Source organism: Corythoichthys intestinalis, chromosome 1, assembly GCF_030265065.1.
Source record: "Corythoichthys intestinalis isolate RoL2023-P3 chromosome 1, ASM3026506v1, whole genome shotgun sequence".
NCBI lineage: Eukaryota > Metazoa > Chordata > Actinopteri > Syngnathiformes > Syngnathidae > Corythoichthys > Corythoichthys intestinalis.
The window spans coordinates 82,234,359-82,253,697 of record NC_080395.1 but is presented as its reverse complement, the minus strand read 5'-3'; the positions used below and the strand labels follow the sequence as shown (position 1 = coordinate 82,253,697).

Sequence of the window (19,339 nt, the reverse complement as noted above, 5' to 3'; positions counted from 1 at the left end):
GAGCAGACCTTAGCATATTTCGAGGGTTCATCTTTCCTCTTCATATTTGCTAACCAGAGACGACGACGTTCCTCTGTGAGCAATTTAGTGAAATGAAATCTCCTTCATGTCGTCTGACCTTTGGAATGGAGTACAGTCCAATTTTCTTCGCCCCATCTGCTCTGTTAACACATCCACGGACCCAACAAGATAAAACCATCATGAGAGCTCTTGTGTTATTGCTCTTTTTGCCTTAAAATATGGCGGCGCAGGGGCGGATATGACGTCAAACGGGAACGGTGTATTGGCTCACAGTAGGACTCATGTCTCACGCTCTTCTGTAAAAAAGATAAAATACACGACAGTCACGTGACTTTTGGCTTGCTCGACGCAGTTTTCGGAACACTGCTTTGACACGCCTCTACTTCATTTGCTCAAGGCTCGAGCATCCCATCTCTACTGTTTATGCGTAGTTTGTAGTACAACAAGTGTCAAACTATGGGACAAAACATGACAATTCATGGAAAACAGGGCCAGGGATCACATTAAGGTAAGCATCTTTCATATTTGTAATATAAAGTCTAAAATCGTGCATAGTTAGCACGTGCATAGCACTTAATTGTAAGTTGCTAGTGAACGAGACAAAACGTAAGAGTCGGCTGTTCTGACTTTGAAGGTTAAAACAGCCTGTTAAGTACTGTCTAAGGCTACATTTATACTACAGGTCTTAATGCACGAATCCGATTTTTTCGTGTTTTTTCCGAATCGAGTGAGGCATTAACCTTTGTGTGCTGATTTTTTTTTTGCGACACATAGGAAAAAACGTTCCCTTTTGGAACGTCGCTTTGAAGTCTAATATCAAAGTCATTTCTGAATATATTTTTTTACATACATACATACTTAGAGTTTTTATTTATTTATTTTTGATGCCCTTTATGGACAATAAAAGCAATATTGTGCTAAGAGCAAAAGTAACTGTTATCTACATATATATAAAAACACATTCAAATTGAAATGTTCAATATGGACAAATTAGAGCCTTAGATTTGCGAATAAACATAACATTAAAACATTATTGGAACAACATTAACTTTTTTGCGACGCATAGGAAAAAACGTTCCATTTTGGAACGTTGCTTTGAAGTGTAGTATCAAAGTCATTTCTGAACATTTTTTTTTTTTACTTGCGTCCACTCAGAAATATTCAGTTGCATCAGACCTATCCATACCTATATAGTTTTTATTTATTAATTCATTTTTGATGCCCTCTATGGACAATAAAAGCAATATTGTGCTAAGAGTAGGGCTGCAGCTATCGAATATTTTAGTAATCGAGTAATCGACTGAAAATTCTATCGATTAATCGAGTAATCGGTTAAAACAAATATATTTTTAGGGGAAGAACAATTATAAATATACATGAGAAAACAAGACATTTCATCTAATCTTGAACCATTTTCAGTCAATCAATGTCTTTATTTTCGATGTGTATTGTAGCTAGAATTAAAAAAAAAAAGACTAAATCACTGCTGTCACTCAAAAAACTTTTAGATCTTATTATTCTTATTTTTTTTAAAATATAAATATTGTTGTGCGGGGTTATTAGACATTTACCACACAGTAGGATTGAACAGAACAGGACGCAGCTTTATTTCTTATTGCATGCACTGAACACTTCTTCTCCCCGACCCTTAGTTCTATCCTGCCACAGCACTTGGGATAGCGCCCTCTATAGGACTCTTATATTACATGAACACAACATCTTCCCCTTATCAACAAAGGATACTTCTTATACCATGAGCTCTCAATGTATCAAAATAACCTTCACGTATACTGCTCAGTATTTAGTATGTAACTCAAAAACTCAAACTTAAACTGTTAAACAAATAAGGCATTCCTTTGCACTCATTTAAACATGACAAAGTCCTTGGTCCAACTTGGTGGTTTTCTATTCCTGGTAGGCCTAGGTGCAGAACCAGACTCAGGATCAGGTGGTTTGTCAGTCCCGTGCTCAATACAGTCCATTGCATTGTCCAAGTTAGGTTCTGGGTTCAACTCCGGCAATCTGGATAAGCGTGAGGTGTTCCAGACTCGTCCATCATCTAGCAAGTAACTGTTAGAACTTTTCCTGGCCACAACAGTCATTGGTTTGGTGAACTTCCGGTCTCCTTTCTTTACTTTCCATGGCTTCCTTACCCCAACTTGGTCACCAGGCCGGAATGCTGTTGTTTTGGCATGTCGGTGAGCATCTGTGTATTCTTTTGATTTTATTTGTTTTTGTTTGACTCTTTCACGCATAGTGTGCTCATCTGTGGACGGTACAGGCATCTCTTTAATTACCAGCTTTGTTCTCATTCGACGTCCATGGAGCAGTTCTGAAGGGGATACTCCAGTGGTGGAATGAGGTGTTGCTCTGTAGTCCATCAGGAAAGTTCTCAGGAATGTTTTCCATGGTTGCTTTTGGATTGTAGCGGACTGTAAACAGTCTTTGATAACACGGTTAAAACGTTCTACCTCACCATTAGCTCTCGGGTAGTATACCGATGATTTCAAGTGTATAATCTCCCTTTTCTTGAGGAACTCGGCAAACTCAGTGGAGACGAACTGAGGTCCGTTATCACTGACCAGCTCTCTTGGATTCCCCTCTCGACAGAAAATATTGGTCAGGAACTGAATCACAGTAGCGGTGTCAGTACGGGGAGTGAAAGCCACTTCAGGCCATTTGCTATAGTAATCGACTAGTGTTATAGCAAACCTACAGTCAGCAGGTGCTATCTCGAACGGGCCCACAATGTCCACTGAAACCTTCTCCCAGGCAGCGGCTGGCAGAGGTACAGGATGAAGCGGAGCATCATGGGTTATGGTTGTTTTGTCGTTCTGACGGCAGGTTGTACAGTTTTTAACAAATGTCAGGATTTGTGAGTCCATCTTGTACCACCAATACAGTTCTCAGAGGCGTTTTGTCCTAACAATGCCTTGGTGTGTCTCATGAGCGATATCAATGAGCCTTTTCTGCATGGACTCAGGCACAAGTAAACGATGAGTACCTCTGATGACACAGTCCTCAATGACCACAAGCTCATCTCTAATCAGATAGTAGGGCTGTAATTCAGGATCAAGCGCTGTCTTCTTTGAAGGCCAGCCCCTTTTTATCTGAGCGCGCAGCTTTGTTAGCACCGGGCAGGCGCGGCAGGCGGACTGAAAGTCATCCTCAGAAACAGCACTTAGGTCAGTGAGAATGGTTGCAACAGACTCCACATTCTCAGCATATGCGGCATCCGTCTCTGGTAGTGGGAGTCTCGATAGGCAGTCAGCAACATTGTTCAGTGATCCTTTTCTATATTCGACATTATAGTCAAACTCCATCAAACGAGCAGACCACCTGGCTATCCTTAGGCCAGCGCGGTTGTTCCCTTTGGTCGTGAGGAGTGTAGTTAACGCTCGATGATCGGTGCGCAGAAGGAATTTTCTTCCCCAGAGCCATGTTCGCCACTTTTCAACAGACCAAACGCATGCTAGCGCTTCCTTCTCGACAATGGAATACTTTCTTTCAGCATCCGACAGACTGCGAGAGCCAAAAGCCACAGTACGTTCTTCACCATTGTTGTCCATTTGAGTAAGGACGGCTCCAAGTCCATAGTCGGAAGCATCAGTAGATACTATGGTAGACTTGTCGGGATCAAATAGTGCTAGTGCAGGGCTGTTCACAATCAGACGTATGACTTGGTCAAAACTCACTTGACATTCATCATTCCATTTAATTAAATGTACTGTTCTTTCTCAATAAAGCTCTTAAGGGCTCCACAACATCAGCATAGTTGGGAACAAATTTATTGTACCAGGTTGTCAGCCCCAGGAATGAGCGCAGCGTAGCAAGGTCAGTAGGAGGCGGAGCATTCAGAATTGCAGTTACGTGAGAATCATCTGGCAGCAGACCATCCGGGCCAATCTTGCAGCCAAGAAAACTCAGAGTAGTTTGACGAAATTTGCATTTGTCCATGTTCAGTCTCAGGCCTGCATTGTTTATTTTACGTAGCACAGCCTTCAAATTTTCATCATGCGCCGCTTCAGAAGTTCCATAGACGATGACATCATCAAGGTAGCACTGTACACCTTTAAGTCCACTGAGGATCATTGACATCATCTTCTGAAACGCGGCAGGGGCGGAGCTAAGACCGTATGGAACTCTGCAATATTGGAACAGTCCGTCGTGTGTCACAAAAGCAGTTAGCCCTCTGCTATCTTCATGCAGCTTCAGTTGATGATACGCGGATTTGAGATCTAGGGTAGAAAACATTACAGCACCACTCAGCTCAGACATTATGTCCTCAATCAACGGCAGAGGATGCCCATCTACAACGACAGATTTGTTCGGTTCCCTCAAGTCCACACACATACGAATGCCACCAGTTTTCCTCTGGGTGACTACGATTGGGGATACCCACTCAGATGCATCAACTCTCTCGATAATTCTGTTTCCTTCCAGGTTTTTTAGTTCACTTGACACAGCATCACGCACTGAAAGAGGTAATCGGCGGAGCTTTTGTTGAACTGGCTTGACTTCTGGCCGTATCTTTACCTTGTGAACAAAGTCTTTTGCACATCCAAACGCAACTGGAGCTTTCACTGTTTGTTTGGTTGAGGCTTCAGTTTGATGAAGGGTTGCACAGACCGTAGCACTGTCAGATAGCAACTGTCCTCCTTTTATCTCCAACTCAAGAGCAGCAACAAGGTCCATACCAAGTATAGGTGTTCCCGTTTTGACAATGTAAAAATCAGTAGTAGCACTCTTGTTATGGTAAGTAACTTCAGCTTTAAGACTCCCTAACACATTCAATTTATCTTTAGAATATGTAACCAGTTGCACTTTGGGTTCATTTACCTTACTCAAACTAAAGTGATTATGGTACACATCACTAGGCAGTATAGAAACACCTGACCCTGTATCAATAAGCATCTCAATATCACAAGCCTGAGCAGTAGGTGCAGTAATAGTAGCAGTACACATTAACTTAGAAATGTCAATACCACTGTTCACAGCCAAGACAGTAATTTCAGGCACAATCACGTCATCACTATCATTAGACACTTCATTTACAGGCTTAGCAGAGGATTTACAAACGCGAGAATAATGCCCTATTTTTCCACACATTTTACATTTGCAGTCTTTAGCAGGACAAGATTTATCATTAGCAAGATGGTTTTCTGACCCACAACGGTAGCATGTGTTGCCTTTTCCGTCCATCTTTGACTTGCTTTTCCCGTCCATCTTTGACTTGCTCCACTTTGTTTTGAAATTGCCCTTCTTTTTCACGTGCACCGCGGCAACATCTTTTGAAGTATCGCTCTCCGTAATGGCCTTTGCATTGGCTATAGCAGCTTCAATACGCTGAGCTATGTCCAGTGTTCTTTCTAGAGTCAAATTCTCCTCCATTAGCAGTCTTTCACGTATGCGCGGATTGTTGGTCTTTTCTACAATCTGGTCGCGCAGCATCTCATTCTCGATGTTGCCAAATCCACAATGTTTAACGAGCTCACGCAATGCCGCAACGTAGTGATCTGTAGACTCACCCACCGCTTGTGCCCGCTGGCGAAAACGGTACCTCTCGGCGACAACATTCACTTTCGGAGAAAAGTATTTTTCCAAAGCGCTCACAGTCCCTGTGAAGTCATCAGAATCGAGTGGCAAAGTGCTGTAGATTCGTTGTCCTTCTGTTCCCAAGCAGTGAATAATCAAGGCTCTCTTCCTCTCCGCGGGAAAGTCATGTCCCCCCGATAGCAAGCAAATAGTTGTCGTACAACTTTTTCCACGCTTCGAATGCGATCTTTGGTTCACCTGGGCACTCCAGGAAAACCGCAGGAGGTTGCAAGGAGAGTAAAGCCATTTCGTCCTCACTACTTGCCTCGTCGCCACTTTGTTGTGCGGGGTTATTAGACATTTACCACACAGTAGGATTGAACAGAACAGGACGCAGCTTTATTTCTTATTGCATGCACTGAACACTTCTTCTCCCCGACCCTTAGTTCTATCCTGCCACAGCACTTGGGATAGCGCCCTCTATAGGACTCTTATATTACATGAACACAACAAATATATATATATATTACCTAAAAATGCCGTTACGCTTGATAACACACATCACTTAAAAGTTAGGATTTTTTCCCACGTGTTTCAATTGAATTTCTCTTTGTGTCAAGCCATTTTTAAGTTCTAGTTAAGTTTTAAGTTAGTCTAAACTGTAAGTCCTGATGGGATTTTGAGTTTTTGCAGTGTTCAAAATAAATGTATGATACTGGCTGTACTGGAGCACATTAGGGACCAGTGCTACTTGGTGCTTTTTCCAGCAATGACTCCTGAGCTAAAATTGATAGTTAGCATGATTAAGTTTTTATTTTACACCCTCATCACTCCACAATGCTATGTTATCTTAAAGCCTGTATGTAAGACGCGTTAGCCACGCAACGACAGTGGTCATAATTAATTGAAACCTAGTCCTCCGCAGGGCTAACTTTACGTGAGCTAGTAGCGACAGTAACGTTAATCTTATTTATTAGCGCTTAGCGCTCTTTATTAGCGCTTAGCGCTGTACTGCTTTAAGATGGCGGCTGTTTAATAACGCTGCCCAGACGCGGCCGAGTCTGTCATTGCGCATCTAGTTCAACATACATGTGATATTTATGAGACGCATCAGACGCTAGCTGTTACCAACGTAGCATCGTGCGGGCTAGTATTTGGCAACGTCGGCGTCGTTTGTGGCGGCTGTCAGCTGCAGTAAGTTTTTTTTTTTCCCTTCTTCCTCTCCGCACGTGACAGCGCGTTGTCCCGCATTAAAAGTAGTCCGAGCCAAACGTGATGCTTAGAGCTGTCAAAATAAACGATTACTCGAGGTGAATAAAATTACTCGGATCAGTTTTTAAACTCGAGTTACTCGAGTTGCTCGAGTACTCGTTTCAGCTCTAGCTAAGAGCAAAAGTAACTGTCATCTGCATACATATGTATATATATATATATATATATATATATATATATATATATATATACATATATATAAAATACACATTCAAATTGGAATATTCAATATGGACAAATTAGAGCCTTCGATATGTTAATAAATCATAACAAAATTTTGTTTGGAACGCAACATTTTTGGACATTTTAATTTTTTTTGCGGCACATAGGAAAAAACGTTCCATTTTGGAACGTTGCTTTGAATTGTAATATCAAAGTCGTTTCTGAATATTTTTTTACTTACGACCACTCAAAATGTTAGTGGCATCAGACCTATCCATACCTATATAGTTTTTATTTGTTTATTTATTTTTGATGCCCTCTATGGACAATAAGAGCAATATTGTGCTAAGAGCAAAAGTAACTGTCATCTGCATATACCTGTATATATATATTTATATATATAAAACACATTCAAATTGGAATATTCAATATCGACAAGTTAGAGCCTTCAATATGTCAATAAAAATAGGATAAAACTTTTTTTGGAACACATTTTTTTACAATGGCATTATCAAATTGTTTGCGACACGTAGGAAAAAAGGCTCCAAATAGGACCTTGTTTGAAGTGTATTATCTGTATTTCTGAATATTTTTTTTTTTTTTTACATGCGACCACTCAAAATGTTCAGTGGCATCAGACCTATTCATACATTTTTATTTTTAATGCCCTCTATGGACAATAAAAGCAATAAAAAGCAGTATTGTGTTATGGGTAAAAGTAACTCATCTGCATAAATATAAAAAAAAAACCATTTAAATTGGATTATTCAATATGGACAAGTTAGAGCCTTCAATATGTTAATAAATCATAACATTTTTTTTTTTTTTTTGGAACACAACATTTTTTGATAATGGCATTTTCAAATTCTTTGGGACACATAGGAATTTTTTTTTTTTTTAATGATAGCTCCCAAACCGCTTCGCAGAATGGAACCAAAGCTCATCAAATGGTGAATTGTGTCATATTATAGTAATAACGTTTGGAAATTTAGCTCTGTGACATTTGGTTTGAGCGCAAACCTCAAAATGACTTTTGAAATCCATGTATACCTCCTTAGACGGAAATAAGTGCGATATGGAAGAAAAATGTAATATTGATGATATCTCCAAAACCGCTGCGCAGAAGTGAACCAAACTTCACCAAATGTTGAATTGTGTCATAATCTAGTAATTACGTTTGGAAATTTGGTTCTAGGACATTTGGTTTGTGCGCAATCCTCAAAATGAGTTCCAAAAGTCATGCTCACCTCTTTAGCGCGAGATCAGTGCACTTTGGAAGAGAATCTTAATTTTGATGATATCTCCCACACCGCTGCGCAGAAGTGAACCAAAGCTCACCAAATGTTGAATTGTGTCATATTCTAGTAATTACACTGGGAAATTGGTTCTAGGACATTTGGTTTGTGCGCAATCCTCAAAATGAATTTTGAAATCCATATTGACCTCCTTAGGCGAAAACAAGTGCAATATGGAAGATAAATGTAATATTGTTGATATCTCCAAAACCGCTGCGCAGAAGTGAACCAAACTTCACTAAATGTTGAATTGTGTCATATTTTAGTAATTACATTTGGAAATTTGGCTCTGGGACATTTGGTTTGTGCCCAATCCTCAAAATGAGTTTCGAAAGCCATACTTGAGGATATCTCCCAAACTGCTGCTTTGATGTGCCTTTTGAAGTTGCGCGCACGCTCAAAGATTCATGATTGATCATTCAAAGAGATACGCGTGCGTGTGCACATTCACGCTCGGGCAGACACACATGCATGCGCGGACACCCTGAATATGTTCATACCAACACACAAACACATAGTAAGTATTGCTATCTTAGTAAAACACCTATTAGGCTCGAGCGTTTACGTCACAGCAACACGGGATCATGCGAGATTTGCGACAACGCAGCCATATTGGAAGCACGTCTGCTATCACGGGACATTTAAACCTAACGGCAAATTCAATTCAACTACGAGTGCCAAAGATGGAAAAAAGTAAGGAAAACTTGCCAGTTTGATACAGAGACAAACTTGTTACCACGGCGAAGGACAAATATGTGAGCAAACTTAAGGATGTGAACAATGTTGACCCTCACGAGCAAGCCGAACACAAATGGAATAAAGATGTCGACAAGCTTCCACCACTACGCGAAATTGACATCATGCTGTATTTAGTGTTTGGTGTAAGTTACTACATTCATCAGCAATTCCGAAACTACAAATCGCTACAAAGCAACGAACATTTTTGCTGCGGATCGGTGCAGGACCTGCACATTATGACCGTAGCAAACGGCAACACCATCGTTCCTGCAAAAGTAGGCAATGTATGTTTACACTTTCATTGTCATGAACATCTGAATTTGTGCTGTACTGAGCTGTGATAGTTAAGTGACAACTCAATGCTGTGTTTTAGAAAACAGATTTGTTGCAGACAATGTAGCCTGTGTACAAATTCTTTGCCACTATCTCACGGCAACATGTTATAGCTTTTTCATTTAGAAACGACAGGAATTATGTCTTATGAAGACAATGCACATGTATGCATGCTAGTTGTTTAGCGGTAGCTATAGCTAACAACAGGCCGACTTAGGGCATAAAGTTACCGAAATTTGCGTAGACAAACGAAATTAACTTACCAGAGTGGAAGTGCATAGAGCAAACTGTGTGTAACTGGAGAATCAAACGTTATGCCCTTCCTTCTGATCGAGGCCACCCATGCCATTCTTAGACGTTTGGGAAGTTCAGATATGAGCTTTCCCTCGTCTTTTCTCCATGTAGGGATCCGGAAGAAACTCAGTGGGGTTCCGTCGAGCTGTACATTCTCCTTTCTATTCGATCGGTTGTTGCAATTCTTTACCGAACAATAATTACCAATCATTTTTAAAGAACGACCTGAGTCGAAATGCCTCACTGTTTGTGTTTCCCAGAGTTCTGACACCGAACTTCCTGCTTCCAACATGGCGATAGGGGCGGAAACCTCACGAGTGCCACGTCATATGCTCGAGCCTAATAGTCTAATCTTTCTTGCATACATGCGCGCGCGCACACACACTCATCACATAGTCGTACTCACGTGCACGTCACTGGTATTGCGTTTACACACGCCAGCAGGCCTGCTTGCTTTGGTATCAGAATGGTGTCATTAGGCCTGTCGCGATAACAAATTTTAGTGGGCGATAAATTATCTCATAAATTATTGCGATATGCGATATTATTGCGCCCCCCCCCCCCCCCAAAAAAAAATTTTTTTTTGTTTGTTTTTTTTGGGAGCTTTTATTTATTTATTTACTGTCGTCATCATCGGTATCATTGACAGTTGCAAGATGTGATATGAGCAACCCGAAAAAAACGAAGAAAAGACAAGGGCTGACGAGAGAAGCATATGCTTATCAAGTCCCATTCCTTTTTAACCGATTTACAATAACACAGTGAGAATACAGTATATATTAATAGATCAAGCGCACCCATTTAAACACAATAAATGTTTACTTTTAAATTAAAAAATACCTTTTAAGAAATCACAACTAAAAACAATAGACCATGCCTCTTTCAAGTAAAAGACAACAATATTAATACCGCACAGAAACACATAATAAATGTCTTTCTTCAAGAAAAAATAAAATTGCACTTAATAACTGAAGAATTTAGGCACATAGGTATAAAGTTGCAGTAACAGTAATTGCACTTCAACAACAACAGAGAAAAATAGACTAAGTAAGTAGCAGTAACAAAAATTTGGCTCCCAAAGGTATCAAATATCATTTAACAGAGGTAAAACGGTCTCATTTCTTCAGCAATGCAGCGGACTTCACTTTCCGTGAGGGAACGCTATTTTGCGCGGTGTCGTCTGTATTTCTCACATCAAGCGAATACCTCTAATTGTCAATTAACGTGACGAGGAGGCTCCGCTTGTTGCGATGCAGTTTTCTTACTAAGCAGTGAAAACTGGAGAGGATGATAGTGTTTCAAATGAGCAAGTAGATTTATTCTGTTGGCCATCTTTGTTGAAAAAACCTCCAGAAACATTTTGCAGACTGGTTCGTCCGCTTCCTCATTCCGCTTGCTCATTGCTGTGCGCCGACAGTGCACTCGGCCCTGCCTCCATCCATTAAATGACGGTCACTCAAACTCAAATGTATAAAACGAACATACCCAGAAGTCAATAAAACACAGTGGCACAAGGAAACTGAACTCTAAACAACGCTGTCAAGCACGTCTGCCACACATCTGCCGCAAGCGCGTGCGTCATGCGCGCACGCACGTTACAAGCGCACGTGCACGCGAGGCGATAAATCGCAGCAGGAAAATTACCGTCTTCATTTTTATATACCGCGCGATAAATGGAATTATTGCATATTGTGACAGGCTTAGGTGTCATATCACAGCACATACGTCAGCCGAACGAAAAATGATAAATAGCTCTCTTGCGGCATCTAGTGTATTATGGCGTTTATGACTCTCAAGTAAAAAAAAATTAGTTTTCACATGTAGTTCTACCGCCTGTGAAGGGATGCATTGGGTAATTGCCAGAAATGCACTATAACACATCAGGGTGTTGGGTCTAAACTAGGCTTAAACCTAAAAGTGACCCAAGAGAGGACGTAATGACTGAGACAGGAGACGGAGAGTGAGATTTTACCAGAGGGCCGCTTGGGGAGAGGTCGGAGAGAGCGCAACGTGCCAAATCAGAGTCTCACCGAAGTCTCTCTCGGAGCTCCTCATTCTGCCGTCTTTTTATTAGGGAGCCATTGTTATGGTTACACAACACAGTCATGCATTACATCAGTTGCAAGGCGTCATTGTGACGGCAGTTTGTGATTTGCAGCGCACCTCTAAGTGAAGATAGCAACTTTGTTTTGAACACACACACACTCCCACACAATGTGGTTTACATTGTACATTAGTCACTCTGCGTGACTATGCATTGTTACAGTGTTTAACTATCATTCGCGTTATATCTTGGGAGTAGTTATAGGAGAGCATACTTGTACGACTGGCGTAATAAGTGTCATACAATAAGCTTATCTTACACATGGGTACAGTGCATCAAAAAACATGGAAAATTAGGATTTTTAATGGGTGTTTATGGGAAAATAGAGTCCAAAAAAGGTACTGTTTTTCCTGTGCGTGATAATAAAATGTATTCCCACATATAATTATGACAATAATAATTTTGACATTTTGACATGTTTGAAAAAGAACTAACATTTTTTGGACAATTGGATACCATTACAGCGATTCTCAATGGCTTTTTCATGTGCTCTCTCTTTGATGTAAATCTTGCTAAAACACAAAAGTCCCAAAATGGGACGTTATTCCCACAAGGGTTTAACTCAGTGCTTCTCAATTATTTTCTGTCACGCCCCCCCAAGGAAGACGTAAATGTTTCGCGCCCCCCCAAACTCTCTGCCGCCACTGTAAATAGTATCATTTGTCTATGAAATTACTATTATAAATCCGCATCTGCCTAACATTGTCTCCTTTTTTTCTAATAAAGAAAAAAGTAACATAGATCAACTTATAATAAAGTATAACTTTATTTACATTGTTTTGTTTGTAACAGAGAAGACTTGACGTGCATCAATTTGCCTGAATTAAAAAAAAAGAAATTCATATCCAAACTAAAAAATACACTCAAGGTACATTTTTGAGCATTTGTTACAGAAAAATAAAATGTAATAAAATCAGTAAATAATACCAAATTAAAATTGATTAGAAACATTCACCCATGAGGACAATTTTATTTTTGCTGCTCACAGTATTTACCTCCTTTGCAATGGTGTGGAGTTATTTTGCAATTAGCATGCTAACAATGCTCACTGGCTTACTGATATAACACTGACAAAGCAGGACGATTGTTGGCAATATTTGGCACGTTTTCACTGAAAAAAAACAAGCGGCTTAACAATGAGATTGGGGTCTAATGTCTTTAAGTGGCTTCTTAATTGATTTGGCTTCTTGCTGTCTACTATAATTATTTTTAGACACAGTAAACAGTGGTCTTTCATCATCACCCACTGTATTAAAAGTCAAAGCTAAAAGGCAAACGGCACGAAAAAAGCGCATTCACGGCGGCCGAGGTAGAACCGTAGGTGAGGGCAGTCGTCGTGACGATCCCAAGCCGAAAATGGCACTTCTCGGGCGGCGACGTGAGAACCGGACAAGACAGTGGGTCGCTGCGTGAGTGAGTCCGGTCGGAAACGGCTTTCGAAAACGGCGGTGGCACACTGCTCTTCATATCTGTTGTCACTCTGTGTGTGCTGAGTGCTCTTCCTTAGTTCAAAAATACTGCGCGCACTCTGAAAACTATTTGAGAAGTACTGGTTTAACTTGACGGTCTGAACGTGACAAGTCGCATAGAAGTGGACCATTTCAAATCCGATCTGGGTCACTTTCGTATGTGGTTTAAATCCAATTTGGGCCACACTTTTCCAGACTGTCGCAGCGGTCTGTACTGTCCACTCTCCCAAATCGGATTTCATGCAGCAATTACGGCATCAAATAGCGAGAGAGACTCTACGGTAGCGGTGCAGCTGTGCGTTATTAGCACCTAGCTTGCAGTGAACACGGCTTGGGGAAGTTGAACTTGAACGGTCTCAATGGACGAAGGCAGTTTGAATGGGCACGCCCAAAAAACTGATATGACAAAAAAAATTTCCACCGGATTCGTGCATTAATGCACAAATCCGATTTTTTGTCATTTAAGGTTTTTTGGTGTGCCCGTTCAGACTGCCTTTGTCCATTTAGCCCGTTGAAGTATCACGCATGTGCACTAATTCGCAGTCCGAGATGTGCTCAGCAAAGAGACCCGCATGCGCAGAAGCATAAAAAAAATTACACATGCTAGTTGTATGTTATTCCAGAGTGATCATATGTTGATTTCTAAAAAGAGGACACAAATAAGGTACATTAATAATCCCCGTTTAGTCTTATATTCAAAGTTTATATGGACTGATAGAACGCATTCACGCACACACATGAGCCTTGACGTGTGTGCATGAAATGACGTGCGTGCGTCAGTTTGCCCCGACTCGGCTATGTCTGATGAAATGAAATATTGCTCCTTCGGCGCAAAGAATGAAAATCGAAAATTGTAAGGCTCATTCTTTTCTTCAATTTTTTTGTGACTGTGGTCAAGCCCGCTTCGTGCTTAAAAGCGGAGTTCAAGCTAGGCGCTAATGCCTACATGGCTGCCGTCCTCCCTGCTGGTTGCTCTTGCTGACGTAATTGCCGCATGAATTCCGATTTGGGAGTAATGACAGTTCAGACCGCCAGTCACGTTATGAAAAAATGTGGCCCAGATCGGATTTGAACCACATACGAAAGTGACTCAGATCGGATTTGAAATGGTCCACTTCTATGCGACTTGTCCCGTTCAGACCGTCAAGTTAATGCAGTACTTCTCAAATAGAGCGATGCCAGGGGTGGCGCATGTGACCTCAGGGAACATGTTTTTTTTTTTTTTTGCCGTACTAGAATAAAGTGTACTTGCACATCCACTCAGTGGGTAGCAGTGGCTCTCTCATTTTCAAAGTGTGCGCAGTATTTTTCAAGTAAGCAAGAGCACACATAAGCGATATGAAGCCACTTGGTTGTTTTTCAGCGAAAACGTGCCGAATATTGCCAACAATCAGCTTTGTCAGTGTTATATCAGTAAACCAGTGAGCACTGTTAGCATGCTCAGTGCAAAATAACCCCACATCATTGCACACTGGAGGTGATACTGTGAGCAGCAAAAATAAAAACTGTCCTTCTGTCCAAAGACTTTTTTTTTCTTCTTCTATTCAGTATTTTTTTTTTGGTCAACTTTTTTGTTATTATTTACTGATTTTATTTTTCAGTATCAAATGGTCAAAAATGTACCTTGAGTGTATTTTTACAGTTTTGATGTGTCTTTTTTTTTTTTTAATTCAGGCAAATTGATGCGGGTTGTCTTTTCTGTTACAAACAAAACAATGTTAACTAGCCCTGCAAGCAGGACTGAACGGGCCCTTGCGGTATGGCGCAACTCAGAGCTCAGGCAAAGTGGGACGGCACGCAGGTCGGGGCGGTGGCAGTCGACAACAGACAGATATCCAGGCAGATATGTTGCATGTCTGAATGTTTAGAATTAGTGGCGAGAGAAAATGGCGGCGGTCATTATGACTTTCCTATTGGACCCCTCTGCTTTAACGAAACAAAATAGTTCATCAGGCACCTGAACACATGTCTTAAGGCTCCCCTGATTCAGGTTTGAGGTAAATTGATTTTTGTCCCCGAGAAGCTGGAGCCTATCTCGTTAATTAAAAGGGTGTTTCCTGTTCCCACTAGGAGGCGCCAGGCGTAATGGGTAATATTTCACTAAGGTCATGTTGAGGCTGAAATACCTCGCATGCATGGCAGATATGAAAAAGATTGTACCTTCAATCAGGAAGTTATTAGTCATTTACTGAATTGGCGTGTTGTCAAAAAAAAAAAAACGGAATTTGCTCCCCTGCCCAGGTCAGGCCCGTGAATGAAATGTCACCATTTTGATAACTTAACATCTCATATGTGTCATGAACAGTCTGACCAATTTTGAGGAGCATTCAACTTACTGCCTCGGCGTAATGGTGTCAAACGTGCATGCTGGTTTTTGACTAAAATGCCATGTTCTGCAAGATTCAATCCATAATACCCGATTTCCTGTTGGGTTTGGAATATTGGTGCAAGAGACTTTTTGGAGCAGTTTTGCACAACATATCCACTCCCCAAATTTCACCACTCTACATCGAAAAAAAGTAATAGGAAAGGCCTTTTTTAAAAATTGAAGGGGGCGCCACTGAGCCATTTTATTACATCTTTTGGCAATGTTGCTAAATCCATGAAATTTACATGAAACCGCATGTATGTGCACATTTTGGTGAGTTTTCGAGCATGTTCAGACCTTGAAATTGGCCATTTTGAGACAAATGCCAAGGGTCTTTTTACTTTCCTGTTTGGACCCCGCCGCTTCAACGAAAACTCAATATTTTTCATCAGATACCTGAACACATGTCTTAAGGCTCCCCTGATGCAGGTTTGAGTGCAATTGATTTTTTTCCCCAAGGAGAAGCCTTTCTCGTAAAAAAGGCAGTTTCCTGTTCCCAGTAGGGGGCGCCAGGCTTAATGGGTAATATTTCAATGCAGTCGTGTTCAGGTTCAGACACCTTACACGCATGCCAAATATGAAAAAGATTGCACCTTGTATCAGGAAGTTATTAGTCATTTACTGAAATTGGCGCGTTGCCAAAAAAACATCCGAATTTGGTAACCCGCCCAGGTAAGGCCCGTGAACGGAAACTCACCATTTTCACAAATTAATATCTTATATGTCTCATGAACACTTACACCAATTTTGAGGAAGATCCAACGTACTGGCTCCGCGCAATGGTCTGAAACGTGCATGCTGGTTTTCGACGAAAATGCCATGTTTTTCAACATTCAATCCAAAATATCCAATTTCCTGTTGGGTCTTGAAAATGGGTGCTAGAGAATTTTTGAAGCGGTTCTGGACAACGTATCCACTCCCCAAATTTCATCGCTCTACGTTGAAAAACATCAAAGCAAAGGGCATTTTTAAAATTTCAAGGGGGCGCCACTGAGCCATTTCTTGATATTTTTTTTAACGTTGCTAAATTATCGAAATTTATGCGAAGCCGCATGTATGTGCAAATTTTGGTGAGTTTTTGAGCATGTTCAGGCCTTCAAATTGGCCATTTTCATTTGCCATGAAAAAAAAAAATAACTAGGCCTGCAAGCAGGACTGAACGGGCCCTCGCAGTTTGGCGCAACTCGGACGCCACGCAAACTCGGACGGCATGCAGGTCGAGGTGGTGGCAGACAGCCCCCCTCTGCATCTCCCAAGTTATGACTCTTCGAAATATGTGGAGAGAGAAAATGATGACAGTCATAATCACTTTCGTTTTGGACCCTTCTGCTTTACCCAAACCTCAATAATTTTCATCAGCCATCTCAACACGTCTTAAGGCTTCCCTTATGCAGGTTTGAGGTTGATTGATTTTTTTTTTCCCCTTAGAGGAGGAGTGTGTCCCGTAAAAAAGTGCATTTCCTGTTCCCACTAGGAGGTGCCAGGCACAATTGGTAATATTTCAATCCAGTCCTGTTCAGGCTGGGATACTTCACACACATTTAAAAGAGATTGAACGTTGTATGAGGGAGTTATCAGTCATTATCCGAATTTGGCGTTTAGCCGAAAAAATGGACAACTTTGGCACCTCGCCTAGGTCAGGCCCGTGAATGAAAATACACCATTTTGATAAATTAAGATTTCATATGTCTTATGAACAGTCTCGCCAATTTTGAGGATGATCAAACTAATCCCCTCCGTGCCAAGGTCTCAAATGTGCACACGGTAAATCGATAAAAAATTTCCCATTCAATCCAAAATACCCGATTTCCTGTTGGATTTGGAATGTGTGTGCAAGAGACTTTTTGGAGCAGTTTTGCACAAGGTTTTGACTCACCGAATTTCATCACTCTACGTTGAAAAAACCTAAATGGAGAGGCCTTTTTGAAAAATCCAAGGGGGCGCCACTGAGCCATTTTGTTACATTTTTTCGTAACATTGCAAGATTATCGAACGTTATTCAAAGCCGCATGTATGTGCAAATTTTGGTGAGTTTTTGTGCATATTCAAGCCTCCAAATGTAAACTCCTACTGTGAACCCATGAAAATTTCACATTCGATCCAAAATACCCGATTTCCTGTTGGATTTGGAATACGGGTGCAAGCGACTTTTTGGAGCAAGTTTTGCATAAGGTATGTACTCCCCAAATTTCCGAGCTCTATGTTGAAAAACCCAATAGGAAAGGCCTTTTTTAAAACTTCTTTTTGTCGCCACTAGTTGGCACTGTAGCGTTGATGCAAATGACCCCTACACAAACCTTCAGGGTAGGACTCTCAACAAACACAGGAAGTTTGGCGCAGATATGTTGTATATCTACCGAGGTATGACTGTTCAAAGTTTTTGGCGAGACAAATTGTTGACGGTCATTTTCACTTCCAGTTTGGACCTCTCCGCTTCTACGAAACCTCAATATTTTTCATTAGGCACCTGAACACATGTCTTGAGGCTCCCCTGAAACAGGTTTGAGGTCAATAGATTTTTTTTCCCTTGGAGGAGGAGCCTGTCTCGTAAAGGCCATTTCCTGTTCCCACTAGGGGGCGCCAGGCCTAATGGGTAATATTTCAATGCAGTCGTGTTCAAGCTGGGATATCTCATATACTTGCTAGAAATGAAAAAGATTGAACGTTGTATCACAGAGTTTTTAATCATTTTCTGAATTTGGTGTTTTGCCCAAAAATGGCCAACTTTGGGACCACGCCCAGGCCAGACCCTTAGATGAAAACTCACCATTTTGAAAACTTAAGATCTCATATGTGTCCTGAACAGTCTGACCAATTTTGAAGACAATCCAACTATTCCCTTCGGCGACAAGGTCTCAAATGTAAATCGATAAAATTTCACATTTGATCCAAAATTTCCGACTTCCTGTTGGATTTGGAATATAGGTGCAAGAGACTTTTTGGAGCAGTTTTACACAATGTATTGACTCACCAAATTTCATCGTTCTACGTTGAAAAAACCTATTAGGAGAGGCCTTTTTGAAAATTTCAAGGGGGCGCCACTGAGCCTTTTTGTTATTTTTTTTCATAGATTATCAAAATTTACACAAAGTTGAACATATGTGCAAATTTTGGTGAGTTTTCGTGCATGTTCAAGCCTCCAAATATGAACTCCAACTGTGAACCGAAAAAATTTGACATTCGATCCAAAATACCCGATTTCCTGTTGGATTTGGAATATAGGTGCCGAGGCTTTTTTGAGCAGTCAGGCATAAGGTATCTACTCCCCAAATTTCATTGCTCTACGTTGAAAACCTGAGAGGAGAGGCCTTTTTGAAAATTTTAAGGGTCAAGGGGGCGCCACTGAGCCATTTTTTGACATTTTTTCAAAACGACGCAAGATTATCGAAATTTATGCGAATCTGCACGTATGTGCAAATTTTGGTGACTTTTCGTGCATGTTCAGGCCTCCAAATTGGCCATTTTCATTTGCCCTGAAAAAAGAATAATGACTAGGCCTGCAAGCAGGACTGAACGGGCCCTCGCAATCTAGCGCAAGTCGGACGTCACGCAACTCGGACAGTGTGCAGGTCAGGTTGGTGGCAGATCCTCCTCTCTAATCATCTCATTGGAACCTAACATGCTCGAATGTCGCCTCTTTACTTTTAATGGCGAACAAAGGGTCGTCACGGCAACAGACAGAGACATGTGGACATGGTCCGTAAATAAGTATTTCAAAAGGTCTTGAAACTACAATGACCAACCTGAA

General features: G+C 41.0%; 1 protein-coding gene across 5 annotated transcripts in view; it reads left to right on the top strand.

The window, feature by feature from the left end:
• The first annotated feature begins 346 nt into the window (after positions 1–346).
• The window catches only part of LOC130919691 (protein-cysteine N-palmitoyltransferase HHAT-like), a 288,601-nt gene continuing 269,608 nt past the window's right edge, over positions 347–19,339 (top strand). For 2 of the 5 annotated variants that reach the window (XM_057842364.1, XM_057842366.1), the window contains exon 1: positions 456–529. In XM_057842364.1, coding sequence (XP_057698347.1) covers positions 500–529 — 30 coding nt within the window. In that variant the 5' untranslated portion in view covers positions 456–499. Of the gene's footprint in view, positions 530–19,339 lie in introns of all 5 variants that reach the window. The other 3 variants (XM_057842365.1, XM_057842359.1, XM_057842361.1) reach the window with 2 other exon arrangements.